Source organism: Phascolarctos cinereus, unplaced genomic scaffold (genome assembly GCF_003287225.1).
Source record: "Phascolarctos cinereus isolate Bilbo 61053 unplaced genomic scaffold, phaCin_HiC Scaffold_7;HRSCAF=346, whole genome shotgun sequence".
In the NCBI taxonomy this organism is placed as follows: domain Eukaryota; kingdom Metazoa; phylum Chordata; class Mammalia; order Diprotodontia; family Phascolarctidae; genus Phascolarctos; species Phascolarctos cinereus.
The window spans coordinates 172,894,974-172,920,913 of NW_027556180.1; the positions used below are offsets into that span (position 1 = coordinate 172,894,974).

A 25,940-nucleotide genomic window follows, 5' to 3' on the forward strand; every position below is an offset into this window, starting at 1 on the left:
ACTTAGATTACATATATAGAAATACAGTGTCCAGAAAAATGAGAGGCATTAAGTCCTCATCAGATATCTGGAGTACTCTGTCCAAATCTGGCCACATCTTATTAATCAAACAATTTTTATTTATTTATTAAGCACTTACAAGTGTTAGACACTGGGGATGTGAAGACAGAAATGAAACAGTCTTCATTTTCCCAAGGAATTTATAAGGATAGTGGACAAGCTGGGGTGGGTCAGAAAGAGGGTATATTAGGTTAGTAAAGGGACTCAAAACTATTCCGTAAAAGGATCCATTGAAGCAACTGTGGAGGGGTGGGGAAGGCATAGACTGAAGAAAACAGATTTAGCAGGAAGTGATGTGTAGAGAAGAGGTAGGGAACATAACTACTGTCATCAAATATTGAAAATTATTCTGTGGAAGAAAAATATTTGGTCTCAGAAGGAAGGATTTGGAGTAATGAGCAAAAGTGTGAAATGAACAAAGGCCAAAAATCAGGGCTTCATTTTGTTGTTGTTTTGTTTATTGTCTACACCTAATAAAATGATGGGGATATATTAATTGTAGAGATTAAATTTTAAAATGTGTCATAAGAACATTTCCCCCCTGGAGATCTGGTTGTTAAACATTCGCCAGCAGCCCTACTGGTTCTAATAATTCTTTTTTTCCTTTCTGGTGTTTCAGTCTGCTTCAAGTTTGTTGGAACTATCACCCATTCCATATTTCTCCACTATATATGTGAAGATATTGTCAAATGCTTTGGGGTAATTCAGGTATAGTATGTACATGACATTTCTCCAAATTATCTATTTATCTACACATACAAAAACACATACATGAACACATATTTAAATATCTATATATGTATATATGAACACATGTGTACGTGTATAAATAGATGGTTTACATGTAATTATTTCATCCATCTGGAGAATTTTAAAAAATAATTATACTTTAACATTTATTTAAAAAAAATTTATTTCCAGAATATCATATTCCAAGCCCTCTGGTCCCTTAATGTAGAAGCTGCTAAATTTTGTGTTATCCTGATTGTGTTTCCACAATACTTGAATTGTTTCTTTCTGGCTGCTTGCAATATTTTCTCCTTGACCTGGGAACTCTGGAATTTGGCTATAATATTCCTAGGAGTTTTCCTTTGGGGATCTCTTTCAGGAGGTGATCGGTGGATTCTTTCAATTTCTATTTTACCCTCTGGTTCTAGAATATCAGGGCAGTTTTCCTTGACAGTTTCTTGAAAGATGATATCTAGGCTTTTTTCTTGGTCATGGCTTTCAGGTAGTCCAATAATTTTTAATTATCTCTCCTGGATCTATTTTCCAGGTCAGTTGTTTTTCCAATGAGATATTTCATATTGTCATCTATTTTTTTCATTCTTTTGGTTTTGTTTATAATTTCTTGATTTCTCATTAAGTCATTAGCTTCCACTTGCTCCATCATAATTTTTAAGGAAATATTTTCTTCAGTGAGCTTTAAAACCAAGAATCACCTACCTCGCAAAACTGAGTATAATCCTTTGGGGGGAAAATGAACATTCAGTGAAATAGAGAACTTTCAAGCATTCTTGATGAAAAGACCAGAGCTGAATAGAAAATTTGACTTTCAAATACAAGATTCAAGAGAAGCATGAAAAGATAAACAGGAAAGAGAAATCATAAGGAACTTATTAAAGTTAAACTGTTTACATTCCTACATGGAAAGATGGCATTTGTAACTCATGAGTCCTTTCTCAGTATTAGGGTAGTTGGATGGGAAATATATGTATATATATATATGTGTGTGTGTGTGTGTATAGACAGAGGGCACAGGGTGAGTTGAAGATGAAGGGATGATATCTAAAAAATAAAATTAGAGCATGAGATAGGATTATACTGGTAGAAGGAGAAAGGGAGAGGTAGAATGGGGTAAATTATCTCACTTAAAACAGATGAGAAAAAGCTTTTATAGTGGAGGGGAAGTGGGGGAAGTTGAGAGGAAATGAGTGAATCCTACTCTCATTGGATTTGGCTTAAGGAGGGAATAACACACACACTCAGTTGGGTATGGAAATCTATTTTATGCTACAGGAAAATAGGGAAGAAGGGGATAAGAGAGGTGGGCAATGACAGAAGGGAGGGCATATTGGGGGAGGGATAATCAGAAACAAACACTTTTGAGGAGGAACAGGGTCAAAGGAGAGAACAGAATAAATGGGGGGTGGGATAGGATGAAGGGAAATACAGTTAGTTTTTCACAACATGACTATTACAGAAGTATTTTGCATGACTACACATGTATAACCTGTACTGAGTTGCTTGCCTTTTCAATGAGGCTGGGTGGGGAGGGAGGAAGGGAGAAGATTTGGAACCCAAAGTTTTAAAAAGAAATGTTAAAAATTGTTTTTACATGCAACTGGGAAATAAGATAGACAGGCAATGGCATATAGAAATCTACCCTACCTTACAGGAAAACAGAAGTGGAAGGGGATAAGAGAAGGAGAGGGTGGTGATAGAAGGGAGGGCAGATCAAGGGAAGGGGTATTCAGAATGTACACCGTCTTGGGGTGGGGAAAAGGGAGAGATGGGAAGAAAATTTGGAACTCAAAATCTTGTGGAACTGAATGTTGAAAACTAAAAATAAATAAATTTTAAAAAGGAAATGATAAACTTTTAAGAATAGGAAGTTATATGTGTTACCTGTTCAAATTGCCATATTAGATTATTTTTCTTAACTACTGTTTGTGGGAAGGGAGTGGTTCATTAGGAACTGATTGATGGGTCAAAAAATAGCAATAAAAATATTTGTTAAAAAATTTATTTCCAAATTCTCTCCCTCTCTGCTGCCCCTGTTCCATCCATTGAGAAAGCAAATGATATTATATTGTTTATACATGTAAAGTCAGGCAAAACATTTCCATATTAGCCATGTTGCAAAAAATAAAAAGCAAGAAAAGCAAAATCACTGAAAAAAAGTTTGCTTCAATCTGCTCTCTAGAGTTCATCAGTTCTCTCTCTGGAGGTAGACATAATTTTTCTTCCTGAGTTATTTGGAACTATGTTGGATCATTGTCTTGACCAGAGTAGCTAAGTCTTTCACAGTTGACCACTGTTACAATATTGCTGTTGCTGTATATATAATGTTCTCCTGGTTCTGCTCACTTCACTTTGCATCAGTTTTATAAATCTTCCCAGGTTTTTCCTGAAATCATCATGCTCATCATTTCTTATAGCATGAAAATATTCCAAGACAATCATATACCACAACTCGTTCAGCTATTTCACAATTCACAGGTGTCTCCTCAATTTCCAATTCTTAGCTACCACAAAAAGAGCTGCTATAAATATTTTGCATATATGGGTCATTTTCTTTTTCCTTTGATGCCTTTGGGATATTAGGTACAAAGGTAATGCACAATTTGATAGCCCTTTGGGCATAGTTCCAAACTGTTCTCCAGAATGGTTAGAGCAATACACAACTCCACCAACAGTACATTAGTTATCTATTTTCCCACATGCCTCCAGCATTTATCATTTTTCTTTTCTGTTCTGTTAGCCAATCTGTATGAGGTGATACCTCAGAGTTGTATGAATTTGCATTTCTCTAACAGTGATTTAGAACATTTTTATATGATTATTGATAGCTTTGATTTGTTTTGCTTTTTGTCTTGGGGTGTTTTTTAATTTATTTTTAATTTGTGGAATAAAACAGTATTTCCATAAAATAGTATAGTAAAAAAAAAAGTTGATTGCACGTGAAACTACAAACCCATCATATATAACTTGCTATTCCTTTTAAATATATAATAGCATTATCATTTAAATCTTTTTTTCTCCCCCCCAAGATGGCTACCATTAGACACAATTATATATACATATATGTGTGTGTGTTTGTGTGTATCTGTATATATACAGACACACACATATATATGTAAAATTATTCTATGCATACTTGTACTTCACAGTTCTTCTTCTGAAAACTGCCTGTTTATATCCTTTGACCATTTGGGGAATTAGGAAATAGTCCTTTTTTTTTTTTTATAAATTTGGTTCAGTTTCCTATATATTTGAGAAATGAAACCTTTATTGGTTTTGTTTGTGAAAAACCTTTTTAATTTCATGTCATCAAAATTATCCATTTTACTTCTTGTAATATTCTCTATTTCTTGCTTGGTCATAAATTCTTCTCTTATCCATAGATCTCACAGATAAATTTGTCTATGCTGTCCTAATTTACTTATGATATCACCCTTTATGTCTATGTATGCCTAATTTCTAGGTTCTGGGATAAGAACTCACTATTTGACAAAAACTCCTGGGAAAACTAGAAAAGAGTATGGCAGAAAATAGGCATACACCAATACCTTACACCATATACCAAGATAAGGCCAAAATAGGTACATGACTTAGAATATCTAACCATTATAATCCAATGATCAGTAAACCCCAAAATCCAAGTTTTGGGGGTAAGAACTTACCATTTGACAAAAACTGCTGGCAAAACTGGAAAACTGCTTTTTTTGAGTTTACTGATCATTGGATTATGATGGTTGTATATTATTATTATATTGTATACTACTGGGCATTATGTTCCTTTTCTATTCCACTATCTATATATCTATATCTATCTACCATTCTATTTCTTAGCCAGTACCAGATTGTTCTGATGATTACTACTTTGTAATAAGGTTTCAAATCTAGTGCTGTTACGCTACCTTTCTTCACATTTTTTCATTGATTCCCTTGATATTCTTGACCTTTAGTCTTCTAGATGGATTTTGTTGTTATTTTTTTCTAGCCCCATAAAACAATTCTTTGATAGTTAATTGATATGGTGCTGAATAAGCAAATTAATTTCAGTAGTTTTGTCATTTTTATCGTATTGGCTTGCCCTACCTATGAATAATTAATGTTTCTCAAGTCATTTAGAGCTGTCTTTATTTGTGTGAAAAGCATTTTGTATTTATGTTCATATAGTTCCTCAGTTTGTCTTGACAGGTAGGCCCCCAAGTATTTCCCATTATCTGCAGTTATTTTAAGTAGAATTTCTCTTTCTATCTCTTCTTGCTGGGTTTTGCTGGTAATATATAGAAATGCTGACGATTTATGTGGGTTTACTTTCTATCTTTCAAGTTTGCTAAAGTTAATTGTTTCAACTAATTTTTTAGTTGATTCTCTAAAGTTCCTTAAGTATATTATCAAATCACCTGCAAAGAGTGATAGTTTTGTTTCCTCATTACCTATTCTCCTTATTCCTTCAATTTCTTTTTCTTGTCTTAGTGCTATATCTAGCATTTTCAGTAGCATCTGTATCTAGCATATTCAATACTGAATAATAGTGGTGACATTAGGCATCCTTGTTTCATCCCTGATCTTACTGGGAAGGCTTCTAGTTTATCCCCATTATAAAAAAATGCTTACTCTTGATCTTAGCTATTACTTATCATTAAGAAAGGCTCCATTAATTCCCATTCTTTCTAGTGTTTTTAATAGGAATAGATATTGCATTTTGTCAAAAACCTTTTATGTATCTACTGACATAATCACATGATATTTGCTGTTTTTGTTATTAATATGTTTAATTATGCTTATGGCTTTTTTATTATTATTTATCAGTTCTTCTTTGGAAAACTGATTGTTTATATCCTTCGACCATTTGGGGAATTAGGAAATAGTCCTATTATATTATTACTATATATTATTACTGTTTCTGGTAAAAATTGCACCTGGTCACAGTGTATAATCTTTGTGATATATTTCTGTAATCTCCTTGCTGGTATTGTATTTAGGAATTCTTGATAGAAAAACTCTCTCCACTGCTATATACCTACAACTTATTTATAACTTATAGTCGCAACAATTTGGAACTAATTCCAAAGAGCGACCAAACTGTGCATACTCTTTGATCCAGCAATACCACTACTAGGTCTATATCTCAAAGAGATAATAAAAACAGGGAAAGGACCTACATATGCAAAAATATTTATAGTAGCCCTTTTCATGGTGACACAAAGCTGGAAATTTAAGGGATGTCCATCATTTGGGGAATGGCTGAACAAGCTGTGGTATAGGAATATAATGAAATGTTATTGTGCAATAAGGTATGATAAACAAGCAGATTTCAGAAAAACTTGGAAAGACTTGTATGAACTGATGCAAAGTGAAACAAGAGGAACAAGGAAAACACTGTACACAGTATCAGCAACACTGTGTGATGATCAACAATGAATGATTCAGCTCTTCTCAGAAGCACAATGATCCAACACAAATACAAAGGACTCATGAAAGAAAATGTTATCCACATCCAGATAAAGAACTGACGGACTCTGAATGCAGATCAAAGCACATTTCTTTCACTTATTCTTTTTCATTTTTTTCCTTTTGATTTATTTCTTCTTTCACAACTGTGACTAATGTGGAAATATGTTTTACATGAAAGCACATGTATAATCTATATCAAATTGCCTACCATTTTCAGAAGAGGGGAGGGGACAAAGGGAGGAAGAAAAATCTGGAACTCAAAATCTTGTAAAAATGAATTGAAAATTGTCCTGACATGGGAAAAAACAAAATATTATTTTAAAAAACAGTTTCAGAGCTGTCTGGGCAATTTAGAGGTTAAGTGATTTGCTCATAATCACACAGCCAATTATGAGCCAGTGAGAGGATTTGAACTCAGATCTTCCTTGATACCAAGACTGGCCCTTGGGGTTAAAAACAATATCTGCTACATAGGGCTAGGATAGTTTTTAAAAGATAAGTGAGACTCTTGGTTCTGTATTTTATATTTGATTTTGCTCTATAAGTGATTTTATTTTTTAACCATATTCTGTATTCTATGTAAGAAACCTAAAGCTTCTTCTCTATCCCTGAGTCAGGAACTCCTATGTGCAAAAGTTCAATCTCTTCTCTCTCTGAAGTTAGATACTAAAGGCTTAAGCTTTCCCACAGTCACTGTTGGTTAAAGAAAAACTCTGTTCTCAATACTCTCATAAAACATTATCTCAGCATTTCCTACAAGATTTGTGTGTTATCCTTGAGAAGTTGAGAAGACTTCCCATCTTCAGCAATTAAAAAATGGTCTTATCTAATCCCACAGGTGCCAGTTTGTCTACATATTTGAGTTCCTACCAGCGACTTTAGGATGCAGTTTAGATTTGTAAACTCACAAAGCCTCCCTTAGAGACAAAGCGAGATAGTCTTCATCCCACGTATGAGTTATGCCCACTTTCTCTGATGTAAATGATCATGATTTCTCAATCCCATGTTGTTGCCAATCCCCAAACCAATGATAGGATTTTTGTTCTGTTCTTTGTTCTATGCTTACAAAAATGAGTTGCATCTTCATTTCAGGGTTTTTGGCATAAATAGAGGTAAGCCATTGACCCTTTATTATCATGTTGTATGCACCTGCTAATAAATGATATCTTGCTCTGGGAAACTTACCTTTTTTGATAAATTTCACACAAGACATAAGTAAACCATTCTTTAGACTCAATCGGCTCAGAGGACTAAGACTCCTGACATTATCTTAGCTTCCTGGTGGAGTAAGTACAAAAATTTTACTATGAAGAGTCAGGGGTTGTTTCTGACCAATGAGCCAGCATGACCAATGGAGAGGCAACAAAGCTGAATCAATGCTGTTTCCATGCTTAACACACTTTCCCTGCTATGGCTAATTGAACCTCTTCTTTGTAACTATTAGATAGTCCATGAGTGGTTCTTCTGTTCCAGTTCCAAATCTGAAGTACAAGACCAGTCTCTATCAGGCCCAGTCCACAATAGCCCTCAAACCACTATACTCCACACTGCCTTTCTATTAACCATGTTAATGTAAATTCATCTCATTTCCTTTTTGGATATGATTAAGAAAAACCATGTTAGCCCTATCCAAAAAGGAAATGAGATGAGTTTGCATGCCCTTTATCTTTATGTTAAAATCATCAGCTTCGGAATTTAAGTTGTTAGGATACAGTGGTGATGTCTGCTTAACTCACTTTGTATGGGGACCCATCACATCAACCTGTGAAGAGGCTTAGTACATTTTTGCTGATGAAATGTTTAAAATATCACATTTTTGTGCTTTAAACAACAACGTCAGTCCTGGAATTATTAGAGGGAAATTGTTTTATAATATACTTTTGTCATTTTGGTACTTTTAGTTCTATCCCCATTAGAATAAATATATTCTGAAACAAATAGAAATGATTACAAAGCATTCCACTACCAAAAAGGTTGGAAAAGAGATATCAGGGGAAATTCTCTTAATGGTGGACAAAGTATCAGGCAGAAACTATAAGGGCTAATTAGGTTTGCCATAGGTTGGGGGGTTTGATCACAGCCATTTGGGGATGAGGGCAGGAGGAGAAAGGATGAAGGATTTGGAACATTTGGTAAGCAAAAAAAAAGCAAAAATCTTATTAAATAAGAAATTCCAGGGAGAATAGAAATAAAAACTGGGAAGAGAAAAGGGGATATGCAAGTACCAAGAAAAGTTTTTTTGGGGATCAATGACTCATTAGGATTAATGGGAAAAGGTCCAAGGTGGAAGAGCCAGATGTTACTATGAACATTCAGATTTAAAGCAAAGATTGATCTGGTATTAATTGGCTCAGCTATTTTTCCCAGTTAGTCAGATAGTTATAAGAAATTCTTTCTAAGATGTTTCATGGCATATCAACACTGTATACATCTGCAAGCACAACACTCAGTCTCTGGAAATAAGGCCCAAAGCAAGCAACCTCCACAATATTTCTGTTTCTGTAAGATTTCTTTTCTCCCTTGTCCCTGAAGGAAGATGCTTTGCAGAAGTGTCAGTGGACCTGTCTTGTGGAAACTCCCTTACATGCAATTCAGGTGTTTCAACACACTCAATGAAGGGACAATAAATGTCTCAATTTACAATCATCATACTCTTGTTCCATTTTGCTCTACAGAGGGATCCAAATCTCATCTTTGACACTTTGTGGCTGGGTGACCATGACCATGACAAAGTAAAATATTTTTGGAGGAGGACCTCAATTTTCTTATGTATAAAATGGGAATGAACTATACCTGTAGTCTTTACCTCACAGGGTTTTTGTGAGGTTCAGTGAGATATGGTTTGCAAAACATTTTGCAAACCTTAAAGACATATATAAAGGTCTATTGCTGTCATCAGTGTTACCATCATTGTCATCCCCACCATCTTTTTCAGGGGAAAAATTAGAACTCCTATGTAGTGATTTTACAAAGTTAACATTGTCATATCCCACTTTAAACAGTGTGCAGAAAATGTAAGTCCCAACAAGATTTTTACTGTAACCTGCCAATCTATCATCCAGTGGAAACCCTGAAGAAGATGGGGCTTCCACGGCTGACAATAACCCCATCACCAGAAGACATGAACCCTCTGCTCAGGAAGGGAGGTCTTCATTTACATTTTCATTTGCAATGCATTAAGCAAACTGCAGAAGGGCAAAAGTAATGGATTGCATTTTGCACAGTGCCTTAATCACCTCAGAGAGGGGAGCCAATTAATAAACACAGACATACGTATGTATATACATATATACAAATATAAAGCACTATACAATATGTACATATAATATATAATATGTATACACGCACGTGTGCATATATGTATGTTTATATATGACATAGCATGTATATACATATAAACCATATACATATATGTATATATGCATTCATATACACATGTGTACAATATTGTATATTATAGTATTGATAAATGTATTAACATAATCAACACATTATGTTATATATTAATTATAACTGATCAATATATTGTAATATATTATGTTATATTATTGTACATTATATATATGATGTTATACTCCCATTACATGGGGGTTCCATTTTTGCCCTGGTGAAAAGATGATGGTGATGACAATAATGGTAACACTGATGACATCTGTGTGTACATGCACACATATATACATACATACCATGTCTTATACACAAATATTTATAGATACATATATACATAACATCCATCTAGCTGTCATCTATCTTCTTTCTATCTATCTATCTATCTATCTATCTATCTATCTATCTATCTATCTATTTATCTATCTATCTAAACAATTGCAGAATCAAGATGTAGAGGAAGTAGTTGTTTTAGCCTATTTGGCTTCAAGCAGTGCCTATAAATAGAGGTGTGTGGCACCATTTGCTGATCAAATAGCTGCGCCATTTCCCATCCAAAACCTTGGCTATCCACACAGAAGGCTACTTAGAAAACACAATACTAGGAATATCCCTATATCACAAACCAGCATAAGAACCCAAGGACCCTTCCAATACAATGTATGAGGAAGGTACTAAGGAAATGGATAGAGACTAAATTTGAGGGAAAGGACAGAAAAACAGCTATGCGCTTCTACAGAATGACTCTGAGTGAACTCATCAGCTGTTCCTGAAGACAAAGGGAACTCTGGCTGAACTTACACACGTAGCATCAGGCCTTCCTGTCGCACTGAGGAAGCCCTTATAGATGGGGGGAAAAGAAAACTCATCACAGTCTGGTGCATGGTGACAAGATCTTGTGAATGGATTCATGGGATGTTAGGTGAGAAGCTGTATTTAAAAAAAAAAAAGACAAAGAAGGCTTCCCCTGATGTCTCTTGCAGAGAGAATAACTATTTGAAGCTGAATTCCCTCTGAATTTCAGAATTGAGAATGACTTTAAGGATCATTGAGTCTCAGCCATACCTTCATAGAATCTTCTCTACAATGTCCCAGATTAGTAATTATAGTGAAGGAAGTACAACATACTGATTTAGACTTTAGGTCCTTGCCATGGTCTGGGAAATGAAAATGACCTAAAATAATTGTGAGAGTGGAATGATAGCTCAGTTAGAGGAGGGAAAGTCACGAAAGGGTTCTTCTCACTGTACAAATGGAGAAACCTCCACATTGAGAGGATGTGGCATCTGTGAAGTGTTCACAGTATGTTTGTGGAGAACCCAGACTTCCGAGCTTCTAGGTCAGTGCCTCCAGATCAGCAGACGAGTGAAAGTGAGCTGTGCTTCTGAGGCAGTGGGGTTAGGACCCTGAGGTGTGGCAGAATTGTAAGAGAACTGAAGAACCAGAGAAGCAGAGTTCCAAACTCCTTTTTAGAGAAGAGAGGAAGGACACTGTAGGGATGGGAAGCCTGAGGAAACTTAAACTCTTCATGTCTGCCTTTTAAGATTTCCTCTAGTATCACTTCAAAGACTTTAAATATGACTGGTACTAGATCAATGTTGCAATATGTTGCATATGGAGTCAGGAAGACTAGAGTTCAAATTCTGCCTCAGGCATTTGTGACCCTCAACAAGTCATTTAACCTCTGCCTGCCTCAGTTTCCTCATCTATAAAATGGGGATAATAATAGCACCTACCTCACAGGGTCATTAGGAGGCACAAATGAGATAACATGCACAAAGCATTTTGCAAAACCTTAAGGCATTATATGAATGCTTGGTAAAAACAAAAAAAATTACTAATACCTCAATGCTGAAAGGAAAGATGACGAGTATGTACAGGGGTGGGGGGACATTAGCGGGACAAAGGGGTAAATAGACAGATGCCATATACCTGTGGACACCTCTAAATGGCTCTGATGGTGGGGATAACTGAAACAGAATAAGGGCTTACATCTGAGAGACGATGTGGGTTAACATAATATTCCCTCATTTGATTACAAGATAAAAAAGCAAAAAGAGAGAACAACTGGACCAGGATGGTCTAAATCTATAGATAAGCAAACATATAGTGTTTCTTTTTTTAAACACAGCTTGAACTGTAGTTATTTATAGAACATGGCCACAACTTCCAAGCTATTTCCCATTCAGCAACACTTAACCAATTTATCCACTAGGAAGCTGGAGATTTGGGACACATTCCCATGGAACAGACAGGAAATTATATGAGAGGTCACCTCATAAACCTCAGATTCTCCTAGGGAGCCCCCAAATCCAGAGAACTGGGTAAGATTTACAGGAAGCACATGAAATATTCTCTTTGAGCTCAGCAACAAGAGATTTAGATCTGTTTGAAGAATCATTGGAAAGTAGCGACTCTGCATTAAAAAATGCTGTCAAGACTGTCCTCCCTGATCTGGAGAAATATGACAACATCAGTGAGAACCTTGGGAAAAAGGGCACAAATACAGTGGAGTCAACTGAGCTTCACTGGAGAGTATACTGCACACCCAACCTGAGCATCCTGTCCTCATCCCCCACATGTCAGAGGATGATTTGTAGCCAGAGCTGTTCCAAATTCAATCTATGCTGGCAGAGAGGACATCCCTAGGATTACCAAGGAGCCCTGGACCAAACCCATGTGCAGCAGTTATCAGACTTTATGTTATTCCCAAATAACCTGTTTCTCTCTTAGGAAAATGGAACATCAAGGTTAAGTTGCCGCTGTTTCTAGTTAGACAAACAACATTGGCAAAAGAAGAAGCCCTGCTCAGAGATATGACCTTACCTCCACGTAGAGGAGAGGGAAAATTCCAATCTTATCTCCCAGCATTCCTTCTGCCCAGTTATCATCGACTCTCCTGATTACAGTCAAGATTTCATCCTAAAACACACAGGATCCAAATAGGTATAAGCATTCATAGGGAGACACAGACAGACACACACATATAAGAGAAAAAGAAAAGAAAAAGATGGGTTAGTTTTACTCAATCTGAAATCAGATTTTGTACTATCATTTAGTAATTATACATTCAGTTATATGAAACACGGAAGAAAAAAACCCTCAACAACTTAAGTTTTACATGCCGATCGGAGTGTTGACCAATCCTTTCCTTCATATGTTCATTGTTCTGAGGTTTTTTTTAAACAGGAAAACATACATCAGTTTGTATCATGGTGCTGGCATGGTGTTTAAAATCAGGCTCCTGTTTATGTTCATTGAATTGAAAACTTTTTTTCTACTCTGAAAAAAGTAATCAACTAAACAGAAAGCATTTTAAGTTTCTAGCTACAAACAAAGAAGGAAACAATCTGGTTCAACACCCTTTGTTTAGAGTCACTGGTACAAAATGCATTGAATAACCCTAGAGTTCTTAGTTTAGAGAAAGGAACAAAACCAAGTTCGAATTGAACAAAGTGGAAACAGATGGGGAGAAAAATTAAGAGGTATGAGACAAAGAGGAAAGATGAGCCTATGAGCCTTTCACGGGAGGCTGGAAAACAGAGTCAAAGAGGAGGGGATGAACAGAAGGACTGCCACCCACATCACATATTCAGGATTTCATTTTGAACAGAAGAGAGAGGGCTTTCATGGCAGCAGAGGCTAGGTCATGTGAGGGGGCAGACGGGAAGCAGGTGTTAAATGAGTGAAGAAGAAAAAAGGAGTTGAAGGAGACAGAAAGATAAAGAGAATACAAAAAAAAAAAAGAATGTAGAGAAATGGAATAGGAACTGATGCAAAAGGAGAAAGAAATACATGAAGCCTTTCCCAATTCTCTAGATGCTACTGTCCTCTCCTAACTACTTTGTATTTATTCTGTATATATTTATTCTATATACTTGTATCCCTCAAACCTAACAGTCTTTGACACATTATAGGCACTTAATGTTTGTTGATTGACTGATATGCGTGTGTTTCTTGCTTCAGTAGAAGGTAAGCTTCTTAAAAGCAGGATCTCCCTCCCTTCTTCCCCTCCCTCCCTTCCTTCCTTCCTCCTTCCTTCCTTTTTTCTTCCTTTCCTCCCTCTCTGCTTTTTTATTTCTTTTTCTTTTTTTTGCATCCCTTGCACCTAACAAAATGTTTAGCGTATAGTGCCTAAAAATGTTTGTTGATGGGTAAACATATCCAAGAGCCAGATTTAGATAACGGTGACCATGTAGGCAGTTTATCTTTGTCATGTTACCATACCCCCTTTCCTTAAGCACTCTTCCTAGTCTCTTAAATCAAGCTTACACATAGAATTCATGCAATAAGCTTTCTCTCTTTCCAAAACTTACCCTTACTATAGGCTACTCTCATATTAGTTGCTAGATACATCATTAGCCACTTTGAAAAGCCAAAAAGAGCTAAGATATAAGTAGCTGATGAACCTTCCAAAATAATGCCTGCATTTCAATACAGCTCAATTTTCAATTTTCTAATATCTATGCCAATGGGAAAATATAATTGTCTAAATACTTTAACTATGATTATCTAAATACTTTAACTCAGAGGAGTGAATAAAGCAAGGATTTTAGGTACTCCTGTGGCAGGGCCATTGGGAGATGAATTATTTGGCAGGAGGCCCTTTCAAACACCTCCCCCCCCCAAGAGCACATCAACAGCTGTCTGCACAGAAGGCCAGAAGTACACACCATTAGTCAGAAATATCTGCAGCAGAGGACAAGTGTAATGCCAGAGGGGCTGTCTCAACTGGAATTGATCTCCAGGGTTCAAAACTCTTGGGCAGTCATCCAGGGCCTGGCAAAACAATCAGAGGTGCAAGGGGAACTGCTTGAACACCTCAACATGCCTGTCAGGAAAGGGAAGATGAGGAAAAGCATGCCTATGGATTGCTGTGGGGATGATGGAGATCAGAACATGGTTTATCATTTTGAAATCCTCTTATTTCTGCTTTACCTCTCCTAAGAGGCAGGTGGGAGTCAGTAGAGAAGAAAGTATCATAACGTTCTTCTATTCTTCCATCTCAACTCTCCCTGCTTGAAAATAAACACGCTGAAATGAGGTCTTGATTTTAGTATGCTTTACTCCCTGTAATGGATGTTACAGGCCTCAGAAGGGTCTGTAGTAGGGCTATATAAAGAATGTATCTTTTATCATCTTATATACTGTTAGCTTTCTGGTCAAAGAGCAAAGTTTGTCGATTGACATTTTCTGGTGAGACATATGCCAATAATTTAATTTTTTTCTTGGGGGGGAGGAGGAGAATGTGAGAGAGAGAGAGAGAAGAGAGAGAGAGAGAGAGAGAGAGAGAGAGAGAGAGAGAGAGAGAGAGAGAGAGAGAGACTATTTCTGCCCCTTTCTCTAAGACAGAGAGACAAGGAAGGGCAGAAACATAGGGCTGAGAGGAGGAAAAAGAAGGAGAGACAGAAGGACAGAGGGAAAGGGAGAATGGGGGAAAAGGGAGAAGAGAGAAAGAGGAGGAGAGAAGGAAAGAGGGGAGAAAAGGATAGAGGAAATAGAGAGAGAGAGGAAGAGAAAAAAAGAACCAAGAGGGAGGGGCAGGCATATACTGAGGCAGAGAAAAAGCACCGGGAAGATCATGGTCCCCATTACTAGCAATGTTTTTGTTGTTGACAGACATCAGAAGCAAAACAAGAAGAATGGCCTCAGTTACAGATGATCACTGAAGCAGGTCCAGTGAATTCCTTTTATTCATTTACCTCACTAACCCCATAACACAAAAACATTGAAAACCTTTGGTAACCATGGCCTTTTGGTCTTGGTTACAAGCAGACGGAGGCATAGAGGCCCTGGTAAGAATGCTAAAATAGGTAGACATTACTTAATCTTTAAGACTTTTTTGTAGATCGGACTTTAGCAACAGCAGGCCATCACAGGAAGAAAATTTAGTTTTGATATAAGGAGAAAATTATAAAGAGAATAAAAAGGACTTAACTGCCTTCTAGGTTGAAAGTCTATGGTTTCACTTAGCTTTGAATCTCTTTTGTGAGCTGATAAGACTGAATTGTGGCTTTTTTCCCTTCAGAAGAGAAAGAGACAAGACTAAAGGAATCTTCATCTCATATAAACAAACTTACTCTCATACATGATTAATACAGTAGGGAGGTCTTGAGGAATGTGCCACAAAGCTTTGGACCATTCCATGCCTTGTTAACAATTTGAACAAAGAAATACATTATTAAAATTAAAGCTTATTAATCTTGTAGACAGCACAAAGTTGGGAGAAATACCTAATGCACTGACAGAATCAGGTTTTTAAAAGATATTGATACATTGGAATGATGGGCTAAGCCTAATGACATAAAATTTAACAAGAACAGATATAAAGTATTACACTTTGGTTCAAAAAATTAATTGTATAAATACAATACTAGAAGACCTGGGAGCAGCTCATAAGAAAAAGAACTGGAATTTATAATTGACTACATATTCAATATGAGCAAACATTGTGATGCAGTTTATTTTTTTTAATTTTCTTTCTTTCTTTCTTTCTTTCTTTCTTTCTTTCTTTCTTTCTTTCTTTCTTTCTTTCTTTCTTTCTTTCTTTCTTTCTTTCTTTCTCTTTTAGGCAATTGGGGTTAAGTGACTTGCCCAGGGTCACACAGCTAGTAAGTGTCAACTGTTTGGTCTGAGGCTGGATTTGAACTCAGGTCCTCCTGACTTCAGGGCCAGTGCTCTATCCACTGCGCCACCTAGCTGCCCCTGATGCAGTTTATTTAAAAAAAAAACCAATGCATTATTAGATGGTATTAATTATCTGTTACTACACATTATTCAAACCAAGGAAGATTAATATTCTCATTGAATGTTGCACTGGTCACACTACATCTACTGCATTGTGTTCCTTTCTGAGTATCACATTTTGAGAAAGTAATTTGCTACTTTGTATAATATAAGGAAATAGGGATAGTTAACGTAGAGAAGGGAAGAACTGGGGGTGGAAGACACTATACATAGGACGATGACTAATCCTATAGGTGTTGAATAAATGTTGATGCAAAATCAACCTCCCTCAATGAGTCAGTCAATAAACATTTATTAAGTGCCTACTATGTGCCAGGCAGTACTAGGGATCCAAAGAAAAGCTAAAGACTGCTCTCAAGGGACTCACAGTCTAATGGGAGAGATAATACATAAGTAACTATGTGTGAGTAAGCTATATAAAGGATAAGTTGGAAACTATCAACAGAGCATTGTAATTTTATGATTCTATTCATTGATTTTATTTCTATCTTGTGGAATTATGCAAAATAAATCATTCTTATTTGTGACAGTATGAAAAATATGTCATATCAATTCAATTTCATCATCATGCCATGGTGACTAGAATGTCAAGCTTGGAGACAGGAAGGCAGAAGTTTGCATCCTGCCTGAAACACTTAAAGCTGTGTTATGCTGTGCACATCATTTATCTTTTGTCACCCTCAGCTTCTTTATCTGTGAAATGGCGATGATAATAGTACCTGCCTCAAAGGGCTATCACAAGAAGCAAATGAGATAATAAACGCAAACCACTTTGAAAACCTTCAAACTCTTACGAAATTTACATTGTTGTTCAGTCATGTCTGACTCTTCATGACCCCATTTTTTGTTTTCTTTTGTTTTTTGGCAGAGATACTAGAGTGGTTTGCCATTTCCTTGTCTGGCTCATTTTACAAATGAGGAAAGTGAAACAAACAGGGTAAAGTGACTCTCCCATGGTCACATAGCTAGTAATTGTCTGAGGCTAGATTTGAACTCACAAAAATGAGTCTTCCTGAATGCATACCTGGCACTCTATCTACTGTGCCACCCAGCTGCCCTAACTAAATATATAAATGTTAGTTACTATTATTCTTATTAGTAATATCATTGCCTACCTTCCTTCACCTCAGCTCTGACCATAAGCTCCTCCAGGGTAGGGAAGGTTTCGTTTTCTTCTTTCCAATTCCAGCACCAAGGTTACTGCCTTGTAATAGTCATATAATAGGCATTTAATAAATGTATCATAGGAGCACAGAACCAAAGCTAGAAGAGCTTTCTTTCTTTCTTCCTTCCTTCTCTTCCTTCCTTCTCTTTCTTTCTTTCTTTCTTTCTTTCTTTCTTTCTTTCTTTCTTTCTTTCTTTCTTTCTTTCTTTCTTTCTTTCTTTCTTTCTTTCTTTCTTTCTTCTTCCTTCCTCCTTCCTTCCTTCCTTCTTCCTTCCTTCCTTCCTCCTTTCCTTCCTCCTTCCTTCCTTCTTCCTCTCCTTCTTCTTCTCTCTCTCTGTCTCTGTCTCTCTCTCTCTCTCTGTCTGTCTGTCTCTCTCTCTCTCTCTCTCTCTCTCTCTCTCTCTTCTCTCTCTCTCTCTCTCTCCCTCCCTCTCTCTCTCTTTCTCTCTTTCCTAGAAAGCTTCTGGTATAATCCCTTGCTCCCTCATTTTAAAGATGAGGAATGGGCAGACATTTTCCAACTAGTGGGTCCAACTTACTGGTACAGGCTGAGGCCATGGAATAGAATTTAACCTATGGACACATAAAATGATTTTTTAAGAGTTTACTAGTCAACAAGCATTTATCAAGTAATCCCTATGTGCCAGACACGAGGCTAAGTGCCCAGGGCACAAAGAAAGGCAAAATGTACTGTCCTTACCCTCAGGGAGCTTACAATTGAATGGGAGCTCACATGTTAATTGCTACGTACACATACCATATATATTGATTGGATGGTAGATAATCTCCGAGTGGAGTCACTAGGGGAAGGAGGCAAATTCAGGATAGCACCAAGCTTGCAAGCTTGGGTGACTAGGATGAGGCAGTGCCTTTGAAAGTATTAAGAAACTTGGGAAGAGGGGAAAGTTTTGAGGGAAAGAAAATTATTTTTCCTGGGGATATTTGGCTTTGAGATGCTTATGGGCCATTCAGTTTGCTGTCTCTGAAAGATAGTTGGTGACATGGGGCTGTAGACCAGGAGGTAGACTGATTGTTATTAAGTTGTTTCAGTTGTTTCTGACCCTGTGACCCCATTTGGGGTTTTCTTGGCAAGGACACCAGAGTGGTTTGTCATTTCCTTCTCCAGCTCATTATATAGATGAGGAAACTGAGGCAAACAGAGCTAAGTGACTTCCCCAGAGTCACACAGCTTGTAAATATTTGAGGTCAGATTTGAATTCAAGTCCTCCTGACTCCAGGGCCAGTGCTCTATCTATTGTGCCACCTAGTTGAGTAGAGATGATAATTAAATTATGGAAGCTGAAGAAATCTCCAAGGGAAATGTTATAGAAGAAGAAGAAAAGAGGGCTTAGGACACAGCCTCATGGGATCCTCATAGTTAGTGGGCATGAATTGGATGAAGATCCAGCAAAGGACACTGAAAAAGGACCATCACCCAGACAGGAGGAGAATCAGATGAAAGCAGTGTTACAGAAACCTAGAGAGGAGATAAGTATCCACTAAAAACAGGGTCACAGGTTTCAAGGACATCAAAAAAGATGAGGATTTTGAAAAGGCCATTAGATTTGTCAATTAAAAGATCATTGATTACTCTGAAGAGGATAGTTTAAGATGAATTAATGAGGTTAGAAGCCAGACTACAGAGGGTTTGGAAGGCAGAGAGAACAAAGGAATTGGAGCCCCCTAGTATAGATGGCTTTCTCAAGAAATTCAACCAAGAAAGGGAGGAGATACTTAGGGTAATAGATAGTGAGAATGATCAGGTAAAGTGAGGGTTTAAAGGATAGTGGGAGGGAGGAAGTGAATAAGCATTTATTAAGTACCTAATAAGTGCCAGGCACTATTCTAAGACAAATATCTCACTTTCTCTTTGCAACACCATGGTGAGGTAGGTGGTATTATGATCCTGATTTTACAGCCCATGAAACTGAGACTGATAGGTATTAAGTGACTTGCCTAAGGTCACACAGCTATTAAGTTTCTGAGGCCACATTTGAACTCAAGTCTTCCTGATTCCAGGCCTAGCACTCTATCCACTGAGCTAGCTAGCTGCCATAATCATATCCATAAGCAGCAGGGAGAGTGAATGGATAGGGAGAGACTGAAGATAAGAGAAAGAATGGGCTGTAATAGTATGTGCAACATGTTGGAGGAGGCTTGAGGGGAAGAGATAGGGGAACATGTACAGAGGTGGTCCTTGGGAAGGAGAAGGAACACTTTTTTATTAGAAATAAAACTGAAGGAAGAAATAATGGGGAAAGATCTTTCAGTGTTGTGAGAACAGGAAAATGAGAGGAAAGAAGGTCTCAGAGAAGGTCCTCAATATTCTCATTGAAGTTTGAGGAAAGGTCCCCAGCTAGGTGGCGCAGTGGACAGAGTGCTGGATAGAGTCAGTTCAAGAGCTTCCAGAGTTCAAATCCAGCCTCACACACTTACTAGCTGAGTGACTGTGGGCAAGTCACTCACCCTTGGCTGACTCAATTCGTCATCTGTAAAATGAGCTGGAGGAGGAAATGGCAAACCACTCTGGTATCTTTTGCCAAGAGAATCCCAAATGGGGTCATGAAGAGTCAGACAAGACTTAAACAACTGAACCACTACAACCTCAGCTGGGAGGGTGAAGGGAGGGGATGTCTTGGGAAACTTGAAGAGGAATGAAAAGGTTTGTAATTTTTCTTCTGTGAATCAGCTGCATGAATCAGAACAGTTGAATCAATTAAGAGGCTGCAAAAGGATTATCTTGCTATGGTTAAGGTTCAGATGAGATTATGTGATGTGGATCTAATCAGCATGCTTCTATCTCCATTGGAAATGGAGTTCTCTACCTCCAGTGAAAACAAAAGAGGTGGATGGTAGAAGAAACCCAGGCTTACTGTATGGCAAGAAATGATTGCCATATGATAAGAGATATTCCAGTGTTAAAGATAGCAATGGGTTAAGACAGGGCAGTGAAGAAGATGTAGTCAGTTTATGGGTTGCTGTTTGTCCTTCATTTATGAAGAGAACTATGACATCAGGGACATGAGGCCATGACATGCAAGTGAATTAGATTTAAATGAGGGAGGGCTATGCAAAGTCAACAGCCTCATTTTCTCCTCTGTTGCCATCTGGGTCCAGTGATCAGATATGGATCAGGACAACCAGAGATGGCCCAGAATGCATTGGGGGACCTTGGCCTTTTCAAGCTAAGGTCTTCAACAGATCTCAGTTTGACTGAGGTAGTGCCCATTCAGTGATTAAGGCTTAATTTAAAAAAAAAAGAGGCAAAGAATAGATCTTAAAAAAAAAATAGATCTGAGAGGGGAAGCCCCTTAGGTTTTCTGACCAAAATAGAAATAATTGTTATTTACTTTCGTTTTGAGCCAATCAGGGCCCAAACAGTGACCAAGTAGGGCTTGGTCTGGGACCAGAGTGATTTGGGGTTAAGGCTGGTCTTTAAGAGAAAAAAAAACAGAACAAAAAAATGTAAATTTTAATATGAGTAACAGCCTAGGAAAGAACTGTGGGGTGGAAAGAACAGGAATCAGAATGAGGATGAAAGACAAGGTTAGTGGCAGTAAGGCACTGGTAAAGAAAGAATGATAAAAGATTATGATCCTTAAAGGAATTTGGAGATAATAAACAGGGAAGTAGAACCCTTGTAGGTAATGTCAAAATCAAGAGTATGGCAACTGGTATATGGAAGAACTGAGAATTTAGGGTACTTGAGAGAGCATTAACATGTAGGTTGAAGTTTCCTCCTCACCCGCACTCATTATGTGACCGTAAATGATTCACCTGACCTGAATCTCAGTTTCTCATCTGTAAAATGAACATAATGCTTGCACTATATATTTCACGGGGTGGGAGCAGAGGTATAGCTCACTCAATATAACTCAATTCTCCTGACTCAAAGTCTAGTTCCCCATCTCCTATAAAGTGCCCCTCAGGAGAGAGTAAGAATTTACTATCTCAGAGCAATTATAAAATTCATTTTTCTTCTCTGTCCCTAAATCTGGTATAGTCACTTGATGGCTCAGGAACCAATTCTAAACAAGCATCAAACAATATGTCCCTAACTCATCTGTGTCTCTTTAAATGGCCTCTTACTTTCCCAGCCCCCAGGAAGCTTCTATTCCTGATTGCCTAAAACCATGAGCCAGCACCACCAAGGACCTAGTCAGGATTCCTGTGTCACTAGTCTTGAATACCTGAAACATATGGACCTCTAATTTATACAAGTTGCTGCTCAGTCTTGGCTCAGTGTATCAGATAGAACCCCTGATAGAAGGAAAACATGTCAGCTAGATTAGGGCATTTTTTTTTTATGCTGAGGCAATCAAGGTTAAATGACTTGCCCAGTGTCACACAGCTAGTAAGTGTCTGAGGCAGGATTTGAATTCAGGTCCTCTGACACCAGGACTGGTACTTTATCCACTTTTGCCACCTAGCTGCTCCCAGATAAGGGCAATTCTAATAATCTCTAATTCTCGTAGACGACTTAGAATGAGCATCCCTGTTATGGCCATCTACTCTGACCTGTCCTTTTCCACTGTGTAAGCAATGCCCTTTAGGTTACTAGACTTATTGTAATATTAGAATTTGAGACTCTTTTAATATTCTGCCTGGTATATTTGCTTTTCAGCAAGATGGGCTTTCCCCTGAAAAGTCTTTGAGGACAAAAACCTCCCCAGAGGAGCTGTGCTATGAAAAGGAAACTTAGTAAACTTGAAAGTACTTAGAAATGGCAGTTATTACCTAGTGTGGCACAGTGGACAGAGTGTTAGGTTTGGGCTCTGGGTTCAAATCCTGATTCTGACACTTTCTAGGGAGGTAACCTTAGGCTAATTACTTAAATCCTGTGTGCCTTAGTCAACTTCCTAGGACTTGCCTAATAAATTAGATTGATTTTTGATCTGTGTTATTAGGAGAATCCCCACAGTGGGAGTTCCTACAGTGAGTCCAAATCACAGACTTTTCATGTGCTTATCATTGATGAGGCTAGAGCTAGAAGTGAAATCAAGTCGACAAGCATTTATTACATACTTACTATGTGCCAGGCACAGAATTTGAATGTACATCTTTCTGACTCAGCCCAGTGCTTGTTACTGTTAGGAGTGGTATTACTACCTACCTCTCTCTTCTACCCTACACACCTGTCTCAGATCAGCCAGTTAGCCCCTGAAAGTGATGTCCTGACAAACAAGCAAAGATGAATATCAGAACTGTACTATTGAATAAGCCTGCTTTTGCTGTTCAGCATGTAATTTTTATTCTTTGCCAGTCCCCAAGGTCCCTGTGTTTTTGTTTGTTTTTTATTTTAATGTCCACTGTTTATCCAGGTTTCTTTCTTCCATTTCCACTAGAGACATACGAGGCGGCCAGCTTTGGTGCTGTTGGGCCAGGGGCAGATCCCATCCCCTCAAGAGCCAGGATTCCAGAGCCACTGCTGTGGACTGGTGCTTGCCACTCTCTCTCCAAGCCCCCTTTGCCATCTGGCAGCCTGTAGCGTCCAGATAGGCAGGGTGAAACTAAACGTAGCCAAGCACCCTCTGTGCTTCCTCAACCATCACTCTCTTCTCCGCAATTTCCAGCCCAGGATGCCGTGACTACTGAGCTAAGCCTGCTTTGTACTGGTGGATTAATAGCAGTTAATGACTCCATTAAACCTTGCCATGAATGGTAGGGGGTGATCAGAAGAACAATTTTATGTTATTTTCTTAACAAAAGGCAGGCATGGGATTTTGGAGGGAGAATTTTCCTTCCCCCCCCCCTTTAGAGGCAAAGTGCTTTTGAACGACCTGCCTTTGACTTGCATTCTGACAGTGAGGCATCTATAATGGGAGTGCAGGTCCTGTAGCAATATGAGAGTGTGGAGGAGGCTTTCAGGCAGTAACTAACCAAGACATTCAGCTGACTTTAAACAAGAGAGAGCATGAGTTGGGAGGGGTGGGTGTGAAACTCCCATGTGTGCAGAAGGCTTCTGAAGTCATCATTTTTAGTGTCTGATTCATTTACGTTTCCTGGAAATCAACTGACTGAATGTGAAAGAACAGAGTATAGAATGCAGAAGTGGCATTTGGACATACTTGTGGATTTTTTTTAGTATTCATGACCACTTCAGGACTACAGGTTGGTATTTTATATGTGATATCACCATTCTGATCATTAAAGACAATACACTATTAAACACCTACAGTTGGGTTTATCCAGCACCTTGGACAACTGGTAATGCATTAGGAATTCTCTAAAGTTTCTGGCCACTGGGATAATTCATTTGTGCCCTAAGACACTCATTATGGGGCTGATGATGTTTATCAAGTTGTACCTTAAAATGACATCAAGGTTTGTTAAGCTGCTTTTAATAATATCCAAATTCTTTACATGGGAACTCTTTGTGGGCACGTGTGAGCACACACACATACACACATCCTAAGTCCATACAGACACATAAATGAGTTTGTTCATTCAATCAGTAAGCATTTATGGAGCACCTGCTATGTTGTAGGCACTATGGTACACCTTGGGGATATAAGTAAAAGAATTAAAAAATCCATATGCTCAGGGAACTTATATTCCTTTTTTTTGGGGGGGGGTTAGGCAATGGAGTTAAGTGACTTGCCCAGGGTCACACAGCTAGTAAGTGTTATGTGTCTGAGGTCAGATTTGAACTCAGGTCTTCCTGAATCCAGGGTTGGTGCTCTATCCACTGCTCCACCTAGCTGTCCCTGGGAACTTATATTCTAAAAGGGGAAGACAACAAATACATATATAAATATATACCACACAAATATAAAGTGAATAAAACAAATATATACAAAATAGTTAAATACAAAGTAGTTTAGGAGGAAGGGCACAAGCAGTCAGATCTTTCTACAACTATTTATTGTCTTTCATCTTTCAGAGGCTCACCTGTAATTGTAGATCCTATCTTGCCTCCCCTTCTGAGTTTCCCTAAGGAGTGTGCGTATATACAAACACATGCATACATACACACATATGTATATATACACACACATATGTATATATATGTGTGTATATACACACACATGTATGGATGGATGGATTTGGGTGTACAGTTAGACTTTCAAACTCTAGGCTTTGTAGGGAAAAACTCACCTTAATGAAAAAGAAATATGCCAGGTAGAATATTAAAAAATAGTCTCAAATTCTAGCATTGCAATAGACCCAAGTAACCTAAAGAACACAGAAAAGGACAGCATAGATAGGTGGCCATAATAGGGATGCTCAATCTAAGCGATTTATGGAAATAAGAGGTCATTAGAATTGCCCTAACCTAGTTGACATGTTTTCATTTGATCAGAGATATCTGATACTCTGGTCCAAGACCAAGCAAAAGCTTGTATGGGTTAGGGGCCTGGATGCCTCAGGTATTTAAAATTGGTAATACAGTAGCCCCAACTAGGTCCTGGGTAGGATAGAGGAGGGGCTCATGATTTTAGGCACTCAAAAGTAGAGGCTTTCTGGGGGCTAAGGGTGGGAGGTGGGGAAGTAGGGGCTGCTTAAAGAGAGACAAGTTAATGAGTAGGGACATATTGTCCAGTGTCTGTACAGAATCAGCTCCTGCGTCACTGAAGTTGACTACCCCAGATTTAGGGACAAGAGAAGAAAAATGGATTTTGTCATTACTCTGAGACTGTATGTTCTTCCTGTGCCCATAGAAGATGGAAAACTAGACTTGGAGTCAGGAAATCTGGGTTCAACTGAGCTAAAACTCTCTCCCTCTGCTCCCACGTGCACTAGTTATTTGGCCTGAGGTGCGTCATTTGACTTCATTGAATCTTAGTTACTTTATCTGTAAAATGGGTATAATTTTTATACTGTATACCTCATAGGATTAGTGTGAGGTTCAACTGAAATAACACATGACAATTTTTTCACAAATTTTAAAGCACTATAGAAATATCAACCATAATTATTACATAAGGTAGGTGGTTTCAGGCCTGAAATCAAGAAGACTCTTCTTCTAGAGTTCAAATCTGGCCTTGGACTACTAGGTGTGTGATCCTGGGCAAGTCATTCAACCTTGTTTGCCTCAGTTTCCTCATCTATAAAATGAGCTGGAGAAGGAAATGACAAACCACTCCAGCATCTTTGCCAAGAAAAGCCCAAATGGGGTCATGAAGAGTCCAATGCAACTCAGCAACAACAACACCACAACTATAGAGTCACAAGACTGGTTTTCATGAAGGTTTTGGGGCACCTTCGGGTCTCACCAACTGTGTCGTACTTTGAATGAAGTCCTAAAGGAAGTGTGACACATGAGACAGAAGACTGGCCTTGGATTCAGGAAGACCTGGGTTCAAGCTCTGTCTCTGCTTAGGGGCAGCTAGGTGGCGCAGTGGATAGAGCACCGGACCTGGATTTAGGAGAACCTGAGTTCAAATCCTCC

The 25,940-nt window shown here is 38.1% G+C and overlaps 1 protein-coding gene across 2 annotated transcripts in view; it reads right to left on the reverse strand.

The window, feature by feature from the left end:
- SH3RF3 (SH3 domain containing ring finger 3) overlaps nucleotides 1–25,940 on the reverse strand; it is a 571,324-nt gene that overhangs the window by 224,730 nt on the left and 320,654 nt on the right. For both annotated transcript variants that reach the window (XM_020965168.2, XM_020965166.2), the window contains exon 3: nucleotides 12,463–12,558. In XM_020965168.2, the coding sequence (XP_020820827.1) occupies nucleotides 12,463–12,558 (96 nt within the window). The remainder of the gene's footprint in view (nucleotides 1–12,462; nucleotides 12,559–25,940) is intronic.